Below are 13,683 nucleotides of genomic sequence, written 5' to 3'. Positions count from 1 at the left end.
TTAGTGACATCTGTCCATCAGGTTAGTAAGTTCATGCGCACTAAATGTAATGGAAGGAATTCCTGACAACATCCACCTATCATGTAAACAATGGCTTAGTTTTCATTCATTGTACTGGCTCTTACCTGTCAAGGAGAATTTCCAGTACTTCCTTAGCAGAAGCAAAAGCCCTGTATGTTGACAGAAAGATACTGATGTAGATAAAATCATTATCCCCAAAAGCTGTCAGAAGGTTCTCCACAAGCTTCTCCAAAGTTCCAGCTTTTATAGTCCTGATCTTGCATGTATCATAATGGCTGACAGTGTGTTCTTGAGGTAACCGGTCTTCTTCAACCTAAAAAGTCGAAAAAAACCCAAAGCACAACAATCAGACACAAGTCAGACGCCTGTGCAGGCTTTCACAATGAAACACAGACTAAATTCCATCTTTTCACAGGAATAAGTACATCTTTAATTACTAAATTATTTTGGCTCTCCAAACACCAAATGCTCTATCAAATAACAGACACTTTTAGTAAGTTTAAGATACTTCTCAGGCATGCTCCACCTAAGATTGTATAGCCTGACTGCTATCAAGTTATCTTACGATCCTACCGTGTATTAGTATCTAAAAGAATATCCATTATCCCACAAAGAATAATATTACTGGAGAGAACAACAGCGGTAATCCAGTGTCTCACTTAACTTCTGAATACACATGACAACTGACCACAACTGCAGCATCGGCACTTGTGATTCCCTTGCTGAAAGTACCAACTTTGGCTCACCACACAGAACGTAAGGTCATGAACACATCCGGATGCGAAACATTTCATCGTACTTTTGCAAGGAGTTTATCAAAGTCATCTTGCAGACGTGCCATTATAACATTTCCATTTTCTCTCACGGTTTCCAGGAGGTACAATATTTGTCAACAAATCTAGGGTTTGGTGTTGGGGGGGGTGTGCATTTTCAACAGCAGTTGGTTTTAAGGCTTACATCCTGCTTTAAGTCTGAAGCAGCTAGAAACATTCCCTTCAATTCTACCACTATTTAGAGGGCAGTTCCGAAGATGACTTTTGTGAGTAGTTTGAATACTTATTTGTTAAGTAGGTGTGATAAAAAAGCTTTAAAAATGGGATTATAAATGAAAACATCAACAAGAGCAGCCTAACAGAAAATTCCTCTCTACCTTTTGAGTTGGCTGTCTCTGGGAAGGAACTTTCAGACCACTGATGTAGGAAAGGCTGAACTCTACAGAGGCAGCATGGGGGAGGTGTGCAGTTCCCCTCCCACTGTTGCTGTTTAGCGACCGATGTACTACATCGTCAGCTTGAGGAAAATGTGCCGTGACGCATCTGCGCTTTTGCCTTGATACAAATACATGGCACGAATAACACAGATCTGTGTTCCACAGCCCCGTGGGCCAAAGGTACAAACGCTACCTGGTGACATTCAGTGGGATTACAAATTAGAAACTCTTCCATCTCCTAAATTAACGATACATCCTAGCACGAGGGAGCAGAGACTCAAGATTAAAAAGCCAAAGAAGACAGTTCAAATTCTGAACAGTACAAAAGAAGGCTGCTGCCCAAATAGAAACATACAGAATTGCAGCCACTACTTCATAAATACCACTCAAAACTATTGCTTTTACCAAAAAACCCCACTGGTTTCCACTTTGTTTCCAATGCAAATATTATCTGTTGAGATTCTGAAAGCAAGAATTGTGGAATGAAACCAATGTAATAGTTTTTCATTAGGCAGACTGGAATAAAGTACTGAAAGAAAACAACTGGGATGAAGAAGAAGTAAATGAGATACCAAACATTCTTCAGGCTTAGTCATTTAAAACATTACCACTTTAGTAAAGACTTGTTTTATTCCGGAATTCCGCAAACGTAGTCTCAAGATAGTGAAACTCGTCTCTCTGCAACACAGTTTCTACTGATTTTGACAGATCTTCAAAAGCTTTTCGCTTTCCTGGAAACTTACAGCTTTTCCAGATGGGGAGTTTTCCACTCTAGCTGTTTTTATTAACTTCAGGGACAGACACCCTGTGCTGGAATAAAACTGCCTAAAGTGCAGTAACTTACAATCTAATTCAAAATAAGGAACTCTAACCAAGAATGACTGTTTCATTTCACTGATTGCCTGACTGTGAAAATGCAAATAACCTTAAACCTTCTGAACGTAGGAATGAGATTTTTCCGTCATTTTACCCTTATTATTTGGATATTGCTTCCCTACACACACAGGCTCTCTAGCACAGGCCTTCACATTTCCTCATTCTGCATGCTGCTGAAAAATCAGAATTCTGCATGTTGACTGCACCAATCTCAGAAGCCAGAACGGCTTCATGACGTTTCCTATCATCTGACAACTAGGGGTATTCCCGGATTTCCAAACCTCCACCCTTTTCCTTTCCCTTCTTACGGAATAAATAACCTCTCACGGCAGCAACCCAGAGCTTCCAGGACCAGTGGTGCCCCCCACAGAAAACAGATTTCAGTTCTACTCTGACCTGATTAAAAACATGGGAAGCAGAGGTTCTAAGCACTATCTCTATGCAGGACAGGAAATGCGTGTATTTCGTGACTTTGGTTTCAGCACTGCTGTACTGCTCCATGTCATGGAACTCTGCAAGAAACTGGCATGATAAAAACCTCAGGGCAGATATATAACAGTTTAAAATACCAACCTGGATACTACATCAAGCCGAGTTCTTATATTCTTGTCTCTGATACCAAAGAAAATACACAAACATAACTAAATAATAATGAAAGTTATAGCTACTTCCTGAAGATCGGGCTTATACTGCCACAGCGGCAATTATTCCAGGGAAGTGAGGACATTTTACATCAGCTGGGGCCTTGGCCTGACACAGCTGAAGGCGCTCAGCAGCATGCCACATTCAGCACGTATGCTTTTAAGCTTATTTTACTCACTGCTGAAGCCGTCTGTGCGTGCTTTAAAATACACCTTTGAAAAGCAGTACGGAGCTGTAACTCTTGCAGGAATACAGACCCGTAATTTCTCATCCGGCTTAGAAAGCAATACAAAACGAAAACACCCAAACCCGTATTCCTTCGAGTTTTGGGGAACGTTCTGCTAACTTCTGAGATCCCTTCATTAGTCAAAATACCATGACTATTTGTCTGGGAGACCTGAGAACTGCTCCCAGCAGGAGAAAATAACCCGTGGCACAGCTTGAAATAACTGTTAGATGTTCGGCTTCTCAGGCTCTAAGCTAAGATTCTTTTGCTGGACTAAGAATAAACTGATCCATGGACATAACCGGTGAAATACTGTTTACCCATGAAGAAAAGAGGAGTCAACACAAGCAGATGTTCCAGATGTCCAGGCAGACAACTTCAGTGTTTTGCTGGTTTTTAAATAGCGAGAGCAGCCAGTGCTGAAAGTCAGCATCCTAACAACGCACGTGAAATTCAGCTCCCTGGAGCAGGCTCCCACGTCCATGAGCAGCCTTCAAAAGGCCGCTGCGCCAGCTTTACTTCCCAAAGAGACGGTGTTTCTTCCATTGGCCCTTGTCCTATCGCTACAGCCCCTGCTGAAATGAGGGTGTTTGTATGCAACAAGATTTACCTGAGAATGTTTTGAAGATTTATTCCGCAGTTGATATTTTTCTCTCGGTAGAAACCGAAAACGTTTGCAAGGACTTGTATTGACTTGCAAGGGATGAAAGTGCAAAATTCAACTCCCCGGATCCTCCCGATCTCCACAAACACACATCCATGTTGATTTAGCTACCTACACTCTCAAAAACTTCATACCCCCACTTGAATTTAAGATTCTTACACAGTCAGGCTATGAAACAGCACACCATAACACTGTAGAAAAGATACAACAGCTCAGCTGAACTACCAAATACAAAAATTAGACAGCTTTTGTAAAGCAGTACCATTACAGTACTAGGGAAAGTCTTTCCCTCTTCAGTGGCTGCAATTTTTTGTAACGTTAAAATTCTTACGCTGAAAAAAAGAAAATAGGAGGGAGGGGGGAAGCGTTGGAATGATGTCTGATTGCTGTTTCTGTAGAAATGGTCTCTGCCACCCAGGGTTGAGTATCGACATGCAAGCAAGTAACGCAATAAACGCAGAAAAAGACCCCAGTGTGGAAGCCGGGAAACGGTTCGCCTCTGCTTTTAAGATGGGCCAGAGGAAGCACACCCGTATGTGCTGCGCTGAAGAGAGGCCCGAGTCTGCTGGGACAGCCTGTGTTCATTGCGCTGTCCCACCCATTAGTGTTTGCGTAAGAGCTCCCTGCAATGGGGAATCCCTCCCATCTGCTCTGCAGTAACTGGATGGGCCAGTTCCTCTCCGGTTGCCACGACCTTTAACCACCAGACCTTCCACGCAAACACTACTGCTGCACCAGTGATGGAGGGGATCTGCAGATCACGCCTTTCCCCGTCAGCAGCAGTTTGCATCGTCTTAAGCCGCACGGAGTTTCCCGGACTTTCCCACAGCTCTGTAAATTATTAACAAAGCGGAAGTTGCTTCTCCTGTTCACTTTGCTCTGTTTGTAAACAAAGGGACTCTGTTCCTTTCTCTTATGATTTCTTCACAGAGGAACAGGCAAACATGCATAGAAAGGAGGAGACAGGGAGATGGAGCTTACTGATTTTTTCAGTGAAAGGACTGATTTTCCCACCTTTTACACACACACACACACACACACATTTCAATTTAGTATTATCCAAAGAAGCAAGGACATTTCATATCAGCTGGGGACTTGGCCTGACAAAGGTGAAGGCGATCCTTTTTACGCATCAAGAAAAGAGGAGGAGTCAACAGAAGGAGAGAGGTCCCTCAGATGATCCGGGCAGACAACTTCAGTTGTCCGCAGTCCATGAGCAGCCTTCCAAAATGCCACTGTGCCGGCTTTACTCACCCCTAGTGATGCTGTTTCTTGGCCAGGAGCCTCCTCAATCTGCGCTCTTTCCGGGGTGGCACAGGAAAGAGCACCCTCCTCATTCTGGTCTTCAACTGAGTGCTGCCGGAAAAGGGGAAAGAAGGAAATTACGCTTCAGTTTCAATAACAAGACAATTAACTATTCGATTAAATAGCTCTCCAAACTTTCCGTTTACAAACATAACTTTCTTTTTCCCTTCTGCCGTGCTCCGTTTTGCTTTGGTTACAGATACATTGCACGCATGCCTTTTCTGGCCCTGCTACACTATGCTTACACCATAGAAATCTGTTGACTATCAGGAAAGGGGATAGAAAGAAAAAGAAAAGAAATTGGAAAGGAAAGGAAAGGAAAGGAAAGGAAAGGAAAGGAAAGGAAAGGAAAGGAAAGGAAAGGAAAGGAAAGGAAAGGAAAGGAAAGGAAAGGAAAGGGAGGAGAGGAATGAGAGGAGAGGAGAGGAATGAGAGGAGAGAAGAGAAGAGAAGAGAAGAGAAGAGAAGAGAAGAGAAGAGAAGAGAAGAGAAGAGAAGAGAAGAGAAGAGAAGAGAAAACAGCATCTCCTCCACCTCTAAAATATCCCACAGTCATATACAACAGTCTGTACACCAGTGACTTGCCTTCTCTTGGCACATCTCTGGTGAGACTCCCCTTTCTCTTCCACAGCATCCTTGAAGGCACATGCATTTCAAAGAGAAATCCAGGAACTGTTTGAAGAAAGCAGAAAGGCAGTTTTGAAATGTGGATGGCAATACATTTGTTTTCAATGTCCATTATATCTCTCTCCCTTTTGTGAAACACAACAATTGGATACGATCATTACACAGACAAGGAGGCTGCTCAGTGATGTTCAATGGATGCAGTGCCAGCCACACACAGCCAGTGGCATGGTTACATACACCCAAGCTCTCTTCCTAGATCCCTTAAATTTCTGCTTTCTCTGACATTAGAGGAAGTGTTGCTATTGCAGTGGCCTAAACCAGTAAGCTAGAAAGCATATCAACTTCTCCCTCTTGACTGCGCTGCATATGTAAGTGCAGTGCTAAGACTTCCTCAATCAGCACAGCTCTACGTTAAGAAAATGGGTGTTAAACACGTTTCTGGAAGTAACCTGTTTTGCTACGGGAGCCACAAATGCTTTTACCAGCCTAAGTCATCTCCAGTCTTTTCCCCTTTATGTTTTTATTACTCTTGTCTTTCACCTATTGCAAAATATGAGCTTTCCAAAACCCATATTCCTACCCTCCAGACCAGACAAAGTGCCGCATTTTGATAGAAGAAAGAAAGAAAGAAAGAAAGAAAGAAAGAAAGAAAGAAAGAAAGAAAGAAAGAAAGAAAGAAAGAAAGAAAGAAAGAAAGAAAGAAAGAAAGAAAGAAAGAAAGAAAGAAAGAAAGAAAGAAAGAAAGAAAGAGAGAGAAAGACTTTCTTTCTCATTCAGGTATTTAATGTTCACTTTGAAGATCCCTCAGAACTTGCTATCCCACCAGCTGCTTCCTTTATAACCGGGGGAATTACGGACACAAAGATATGCGTGCATTTGTGTGTGTACTGTTTCCCTAGGGCTGCTGGCCTAGAGCAACCTCACAAAGCTCTGTAACTTTCTAATAGTAAGAAATATATAACAGGATAATGTAGATAGCACAGGTCTACACAGCCCGAGTGTAACTTGAAGCAGCAAAAATGTTCCTGTCCTTTTGAGCACTGTTTTCACTTTGTGAGTCAATATATTTGTTATTATACTACAGGTCGTAAAGAATGGGGCAACTAAAGTCAAGGACATGTCGCTCCCCACGGGAGACAGGGGTTCCTTCCCAGGTAACATCAATCATGAATAAGCACAATGGTTAATCTGGCAGAGGCCAGTGTTTCTGTTACTTTTTTACTCTTCCTGTAGTCACAGCTATTATGTATCTGAGTAAAAAACACAGGGGCTGCTTCCCAGTGTGCCATCAAACACCCTTCACTTCAGATCCCGCTTGGAAACTCAAAACATTCTTCGGAGAATCTTACAATGTAAGAGAGGTAGAACTGTTCTAGAATCCACTGCTGACAACCTAGAATCCACCTAGGTGAACAACAAATATGGTGCCCTTTAAGAAAATCTTCCTTAAATGAGAAACTTACTCATTCTTACTTACTTCCTTCGTACGTCTTCGTTCCTTCCTTACTCATTCTGCCCTATCTGATAAATCATAAAATCCTAGAACGGCTTTGGTTGGAAGGGAGCTTAAATCTTACCCAGTTCCAACCCCCTGCCACGGGCAGAGACACCTTCCACTAGACCAGACTGCTCCAAGCCCCATCAAAGCTGGCCTCGAACACTGCCAGGGATGGGGCATCCACAGCTTCTCTGGGCAACCTGTGCCAGTCCCTCACCACCCTCACAGTGAAGAATTTCTTTGTGAGATTTCATCTAAATCTGCCATCTTGCAGTTTAAAACCACTCCCCCTTCTCCTATCAGTACATGCCCTTGTCAAAGGCGCCTCTCCAGATTTCTTGCAGGTCTCCTTAGGCACTGCAAGCTGCCATAAGGTCTCCCCTGAGCCTTCCCTTCTCCAGGCTGAACAACCTGAACTCTGTTTCCTTACAAGAGTTGCTCCAGCATCATCTTTGTGGCCTTCTCTGGACTTGCTCGAGCAGGTCTGCGTCCCTTTTGTGCTGGGGGCCCCAGAGCTGAACACAGTACCGCAGGTGGGGTATCAGGAGAGCAGAGTAGAGCGGGAGAATCCCCTCCCTCGACCTGCTGGTCACGCTCCTTTTGATACAGCCCAGCACACGGCTGGCTTTCTGGCTGCAGGCACACACTGCCGGCTCATGTGGAGCTTCTTAGCAACCAACCACCCCCCAAGACCCCCACCCCCAAGTCCTGCTCCTCAGAGCTGTTCTCAATCCAGCCTCTGCCCAGCATGTAGTTGTGCTTGGGAGCCTGTATCTCTTCCTGGGATGGATGTTAAACGTCAACACCACAAGAAGCCCCGCGTGCTACAATAGCGGGGTGATTACTGTCTTCCGACCAGAAACATCAAGCCAACGTTATTTGCTTTTTACACCTCATAGCAACCCATCAGCCGTGGGACACACGCTGCGGTGGCCCTACGTTGTGCGACCCCCGCTTCGTGCCTCCCCGCCGGGGCTGTGCCAGGGCGTCGGGGTCCTGTTTGGCTCGTACCCGCCTGAAAGCACGACGGAAGCTGGGGAACCTGCTCCTCCGTGGCATGTTCCGCCGCAGGCCCGCAGGGACCGGAGGCACCTGGACCGCGTCGAGAGCGGACTGAGCCTGTTGACAGCCGCGGCGGTGATACCCGCATCCGTCACCACGGCAACGGAACGCGCCCTCAGACAATTCGCGGCGGGCAGCCGACCAATGGCAGATCGCCTCACATGCCGCCCCGCCCACCGCCTCACCCCGGGAAGCCTCTGCCTCTGCGCGACTGTGCCGGGCGCGCGTCCCCGGCCCGCGCCGTGGCCACGGCGAAGCAGACGGTGTCGTCGGCGCGGTTCCGCCGGGTGGATGTGCACGAGCACGACGAGAAGGATCATAGAATAGCCGGGGCCGGAAAGGACCTTAAGATCACGTGGTTGCAACCCCCCTGCACGGGCAGGGACACCTCCCACTAAACCATGTCACCCACGGGTCTGTCCAGCCTGCCCTTGAACACCGCCAGGGATGGAGCACTCACAGCTGCCTTGGGCAACCCATTCCAGTGCCTCACCACCCTCACAGGAAGGAACTTCCTCCTTATATCCAATCTAAACTTCCCCTGTTCAAGTTCGAACCCGCTACCCCTTGTCCTATCACTACACTCCCTGATGAAGAGTCCCTCCCCAGCATCCCTATAGCCCCCCTTCAGATACTGGAAGGCTGCTATGAGGTCTCCACGCAGCCTTCTCTTCTCCAGCCTGAACAGGCCCCACTTTCTCAGCATATGGCAGGTGCTCCAGTGCCCTGATCATGCTCACGGCCCTCCTCTGCACTTGTTCCAACAGTTCCATGTCCTTCTCGTGTTCAGGACACCAGAACTCTACACACACCTCACGAGAGCAGAGTAGAGGGGCAGGATCACTTCCTTCGACCTGCTGGTCACGCTCCTTTTGATGCAGCCCAGCATACGGTTGGCTTTCTGGGCTGCGAGCGCACACTGCAGCCAGCTCGTGCTCAGTTTCTCATCAACCAACACCCCCAAATCCTTCTCTGCAGGGCTGCTCTGAATCTCTTCTCTGCCCAACCTGTAGGTGTCCCGGGATTGCCCCAGCCCAGGTGTAGGACCTTGCACTTGGCTTGGTTGAACCTCCTAAGGTTGGCATCAGCCCACCTCACAAGCACGTCAAGGTCCCTCTGGATGGCACTCCTTCCCTCCAGCGTATCAACCGAACAAAACAGCTTGCTGTCGTCGGCAAACTTATGATTGATTTTGTCAGGTCCCATGCACTTGTTCAGGTTCAGGTTCTTAAGACGCTTTCAAACCTGCTCCTCTCCTACAGTGGGCCTAAGGTCTTCATTCTCACAGTCCCTGCATCTGCCTTGCCAGACTTGGGTAGTGTGGCCAGAGCATCTGGAAGTGAAGCCTGAGGGAAAGAACTTATTAAGAATCACAGAATCCCAAGGGTTGGAAGGGACCTCAAAAGATCATCTAGTCCAACCCCCCTGCAAGAGCAGGGTAACCTACAGTACATCACACAGGAACTTGTCCAGGCGGGCCTTGAATATCTCCAGTGTAGGAGACTCCACAACCCCCCTGGGCAACCTGTTCCAGTGCTCTGTCACTCTTACAGTAAAGAAGTTCTTCCTGATGTTAACGTGGAACTTCCTATGCCCCACTTTACACCCATTGCCCCTTGTCCTATCACTGGATATCACTGAAAAAAGCCTAGCTCCATCATCCTGACACCCACCCTTTACATATTTGGAAACACTGATGAGGTCACCCCTCAGTCTCCTCTTCTCCAAGCTAAAGAGACCCAGCTCCCTCAGCCTCTCCTCATAAGGGAGATGTTCCACTCCCTTAATCATCTTTGTGGCTCTGCGCTGGACTCTTTCAAGCAATTCCCTGTCCTTCTTGAACAGAGGGGCCCAGAACTGGACGCAATATTCCAGATGCGGCCTCACCAAGGCTGAGTAGAGGGGGAGGAGAACCTCTCTTGACCTACTAACCACACCCTTTCTAATGCACCCTAAGATGCCATTTGCCTTCTTGGCCACAAGAGCACATTGCTGGCTCATGGTCATCCTCCTATGCACCAGGACTCCCAGGTCCCTTTCCCCTTCGCTACTTTCCAGCAGGTCAACCCCCAACCTATACTGGTACATGGGGTTGTTCTTCCCCAGATGCAAGACTCTACACTTGCCCTTGTTGAATTTCATCAAGTTTCTCCCCGCCCAACTCTCCAGCCTGTCCAGCTCTCGCTGAATGGCAAAACAGCCTTCTGGTGTGTCAGCCACTCCTCCCAGTTTTGTGTCATCAGCGAACTTGCTGAGGGTGCACTCAGTTCCCTCATCCAGGTCGTTGATGAAAATATTAAACAGCACTGGTCCCAGCACTGACCCCTGAGGGACTCCACTAGTCACAGACCTCCAGCTAGATTCTGCGCCATTGACCACAACTCTCTGCCTTCTTCCTTTCAACCAGTTCTTGATCCACTTCACTACTTGATCGTCAAGCCCACACTTCCTTAGCTTATCTATGAGGATGCTGTGAGAGACAGTATCAAATGCCTTACTGAAATCAAGAAAAACCACATCTACCGCTCTACCATCATCCCTCCACCTAGTCACTTCCTCATAGAAGGCTGTAAGGTTGGTCAAACATGACTTCCCCCTCATAAAACCATGTAGGCTGTTCTTAATGACCCCCTCATCCTTGATATGCCTAGAGATGGAGTCAAGAATAAGTTGTTCCATCACCTTTCCAGGGATGGAGGTAAGGCTGACCGGTCTATAATGACCCGGGTCCTCCTTCTTGCCCTTCTTATAGACTGGTGTGACATTTGCCATCCGCCAATCCTCAGGCACCTCTCCCGTTTCCCACGACTTACCAAAGATGATGGAGAGTGGCCCAGCAATGACCTCCGCCAGCTCCCTCAGCACCCGTGGGTGCATTCCATCCGGACCCATCGATTTATAGATATCCAGAAACTCAGCCTTCCCAAATCCAGGGTAGCCAGTTCTCCCGATAGCTTCCGGAGAGGGCCCACATTGTCCCTAGTCTGTCTTTTATTTGCTACGTACCTATAGAATCCCTTCTTGTTATCTTTCACATCCCTTGCCAAATTTCATTCTAACTGGCCCTTAGCTTTCCTCACCTGGTCCCTAGCTTCCCGGACAACATCCCTGTATACCTCCCAGGCTGCCTGTCCTTCCTTCCGCCTTTCATAAGCCTCTTTTTGTCCCTCTAAGTTTCCCCAGCAGCTTGTTATTCCACCCATGGAGGTCTCCTGACCCGATGATCCCAAAGAGGCCAAAGTCCGCTGTCTTGGAAGTCCCGGGCAGTGAGCACACTGCGTGCCCTTTCTCACTGTCCTGATGATCTCAAACTTGACCGCCTCATGATCGCTACAGCCAAGGCAGCCCTGGTGCACCACATTCCCTGTTGGTGAGCACGAGGTCAAGCATGGCACCTCTCCTTGTCAGCTCCTCTATTACTTGCAGGAAGAAGTTGCCTTCCACACAACAGAGGAACCTCCTGGATTGCTTGCGCTGGGCCGTACTGTCCCTCCAAAAGATATCAGGACGGTTGAAATCCCCCATGAGGACAAGGGCCTGCCAGCGTGAGGCTGTTCCTATCTGTCTACAGAGGGCTTCATTCACAGAGTCCTCCTGATCAGGCGGTCTGTAACAGATCCCCACAGTAATGTCCCCCATTGCTGTTCTCCCTTTGACCCTGACCCGCAAACTCCGTTGACTGATCACCTGACCCCACACAGAGTTCCATACTCTCCAGCCTATCACTGACATAAACAGCAACTCCCCTGCCCCATCTGCTGGGCCTGTCTTTCCTAAAAAGCCTGTAATCTTCCATTCCAACACTCCAGCCATAGCAGCCATTCCACCATGTTTCTGTGATACCAATTATAACATATCACAGAATCACAGAATCACAGAATCCCAAGGGTTGGAAGGGACCTCAAAAGATCATCTGGTCCAACCCCCCCGCAAGAGCAGGGTAACCTACAGTACATCACACAGGAACTTGTCCAGGCGGGCCTTGAATATCTCCAGTGTAGGAGACTCCACAACCCCCCTGGGCAACCTGTTCCAGTGCTCTGTCACTCTTACAGTAAAGAAGTTCTTCCTGATGTTAACGTGGAACTTCCTATGCTCCAGTTTACACCCATTGCCCCTTGTCCTATCACTGGATATCACTGAAAAAAGCCTAGCTCCATCATCCTGACACCTACCCTTTACATATTTGTAAACATTGATGAGGTCACCCCTCAGTCTCCTCTTCTCCAAGCTAAAGAGACCCAGCTCCCTCAGCCTCTCCTCATAAGGGAGATGTTCCACTCCCTTAATCATCTTTGTGGCTCTGCGCTGGACTCCTTCAAGCAATTCCCTGTCCTTCTTGAATTGAGGGGCCCAGAACTGGACACAATATTCCAGATGCGGCCTCACCAAGGCTGAGTAGAGGGGGAGGAGAACCTCTCTTGACCTACTAACCACTCCCTTTCTAATGCACCCTAAGATGCCATTTGCCTTCTTGGCCACAAGAGCACATTGCTGGCTCATGGTCATCCTCCTATCCACCAGGACCCCCAGGTCCCTTTCCCCTTCACTACTTTCCAGCAGGTCAACCCCCAACCTGTACTGGTACATGGGGTTGTTCTTCCCCAGATGCAAGACTCTACACTTGCCCTTGTTAAATTTCATCAAGTTTCTCCCCGCCCAACTCTCCAGCCTGTCCAGGTCTCGCTGAATGGCAGCACAGTCCTCTGGTGTGTCAGCCACTCCTCCCAGTTTTGTGTCATCAGCAAACTTGCTGAGGGTGCACTCAGTTCCCTCATCCAGGTCATTGATGAAAATATTAAACAGCACCGGTCCCAGCACCGACCCCTGAGGAACTCCACTAGTCACAGACCTCCAGCTAGATTCTGCGCCATTGACCACAACTCTCTGCCTTCTTCCTTTCAACCAGTTCTCGATCCACCTCACTACTTGATCGTCAAGCCCACACTTCCTTAGCTTATCTATGAGGATGCTGTGGGAGACAGTATCAAATGCCTTACTGAAATCAAGAAAAACTACATCTACCGCTCTACCATCATCCCTCCACCTAGTCACTTCCTCATAGAAGGCTATAAGGTTGGTCATACATGACTTCCCCCTCATAAAACCATGTTGGCTGTTCTTAATGACCCCCTCATCCTTGATATGCCTAGTGATGGAGTCAAGAATAAGTTGTTCCATCACCTTTCCAGGGATGGAGGTAAGGCTGACCGGTCTATAATTACCCGGGTCCTCCTTCTTGCCCTTCTTATAGATTGGTGTGACCTTTGCCATCCGCCAATCCTCAGGCACCTCGCCCGTTTCCCACGACTTTCCAAAGATGATGGAAAGTGGCCTAGCAATGACCTCCGCCAGCTCCCTCAGCACCCGTGGGTGCATTCCATCCGGACCCATCGATTTACAGATGTCCAGATTGCATAGCTGATCCCTAACCCAATCCTCATCTACCAAAGCAAACTCCTCCTTTGTCCTGACTCCTTCTGGGGCTATAGAAATCCGGGGCCCTCGGGGAGAGTCTGCAGGAGTAAAGACAGAGGCAAAGAAGGCATTCA

At 47.7% G+C, this 13,683-nt stretch overlaps 1 protein-coding gene across 2 annotated transcripts in view; it reads right to left on the bottom strand.

Annotated features, from left to right (window-relative positions):
* The window catches only part of LOC136011806 (ral guanine nucleotide dissociation stimulator-like 1), a 60,385-nt gene that overhangs the window by 38,149 nt on the left and 8,553 nt on the right, over positions 1-13,683 (bottom strand). For both annotated transcript variants that reach the window (XM_065674195.1, XM_065674196.1), the window contains 3 exons: positions 5,530-5,616; positions 4,894-4,995; positions 126-334 (listed from right to left, as the gene is read on the bottom strand). In XM_065674195.1, coding sequence (XP_065530267.1) covers positions 126-334; positions 4,894-4,995; positions 5,530-5,592 — 374 coding nt within the window. In that variant the 5' untranslated portion in view covers positions 5,593-5,616. Of the gene's footprint in view, positions 1-125; positions 335-4,893; positions 4,996-5,529; positions 5,617-13,683 lie in introns of those variants that run through there.

Source organism: Lathamus discolor, chromosome 3 (assembly GCF_037157495.1).
Source record: "Lathamus discolor isolate bLatDis1 chromosome 3, bLatDis1.hap1, whole genome shotgun sequence".
NCBI lineage: Eukaryota > Metazoa > Chordata > Aves > Psittaciformes > Psittacidae > Lathamus > Lathamus discolor.
Note: the sequence above shows the minus strand (reverse complement) of the source record. Positions and strands in the feature narration are given on the sequence as shown.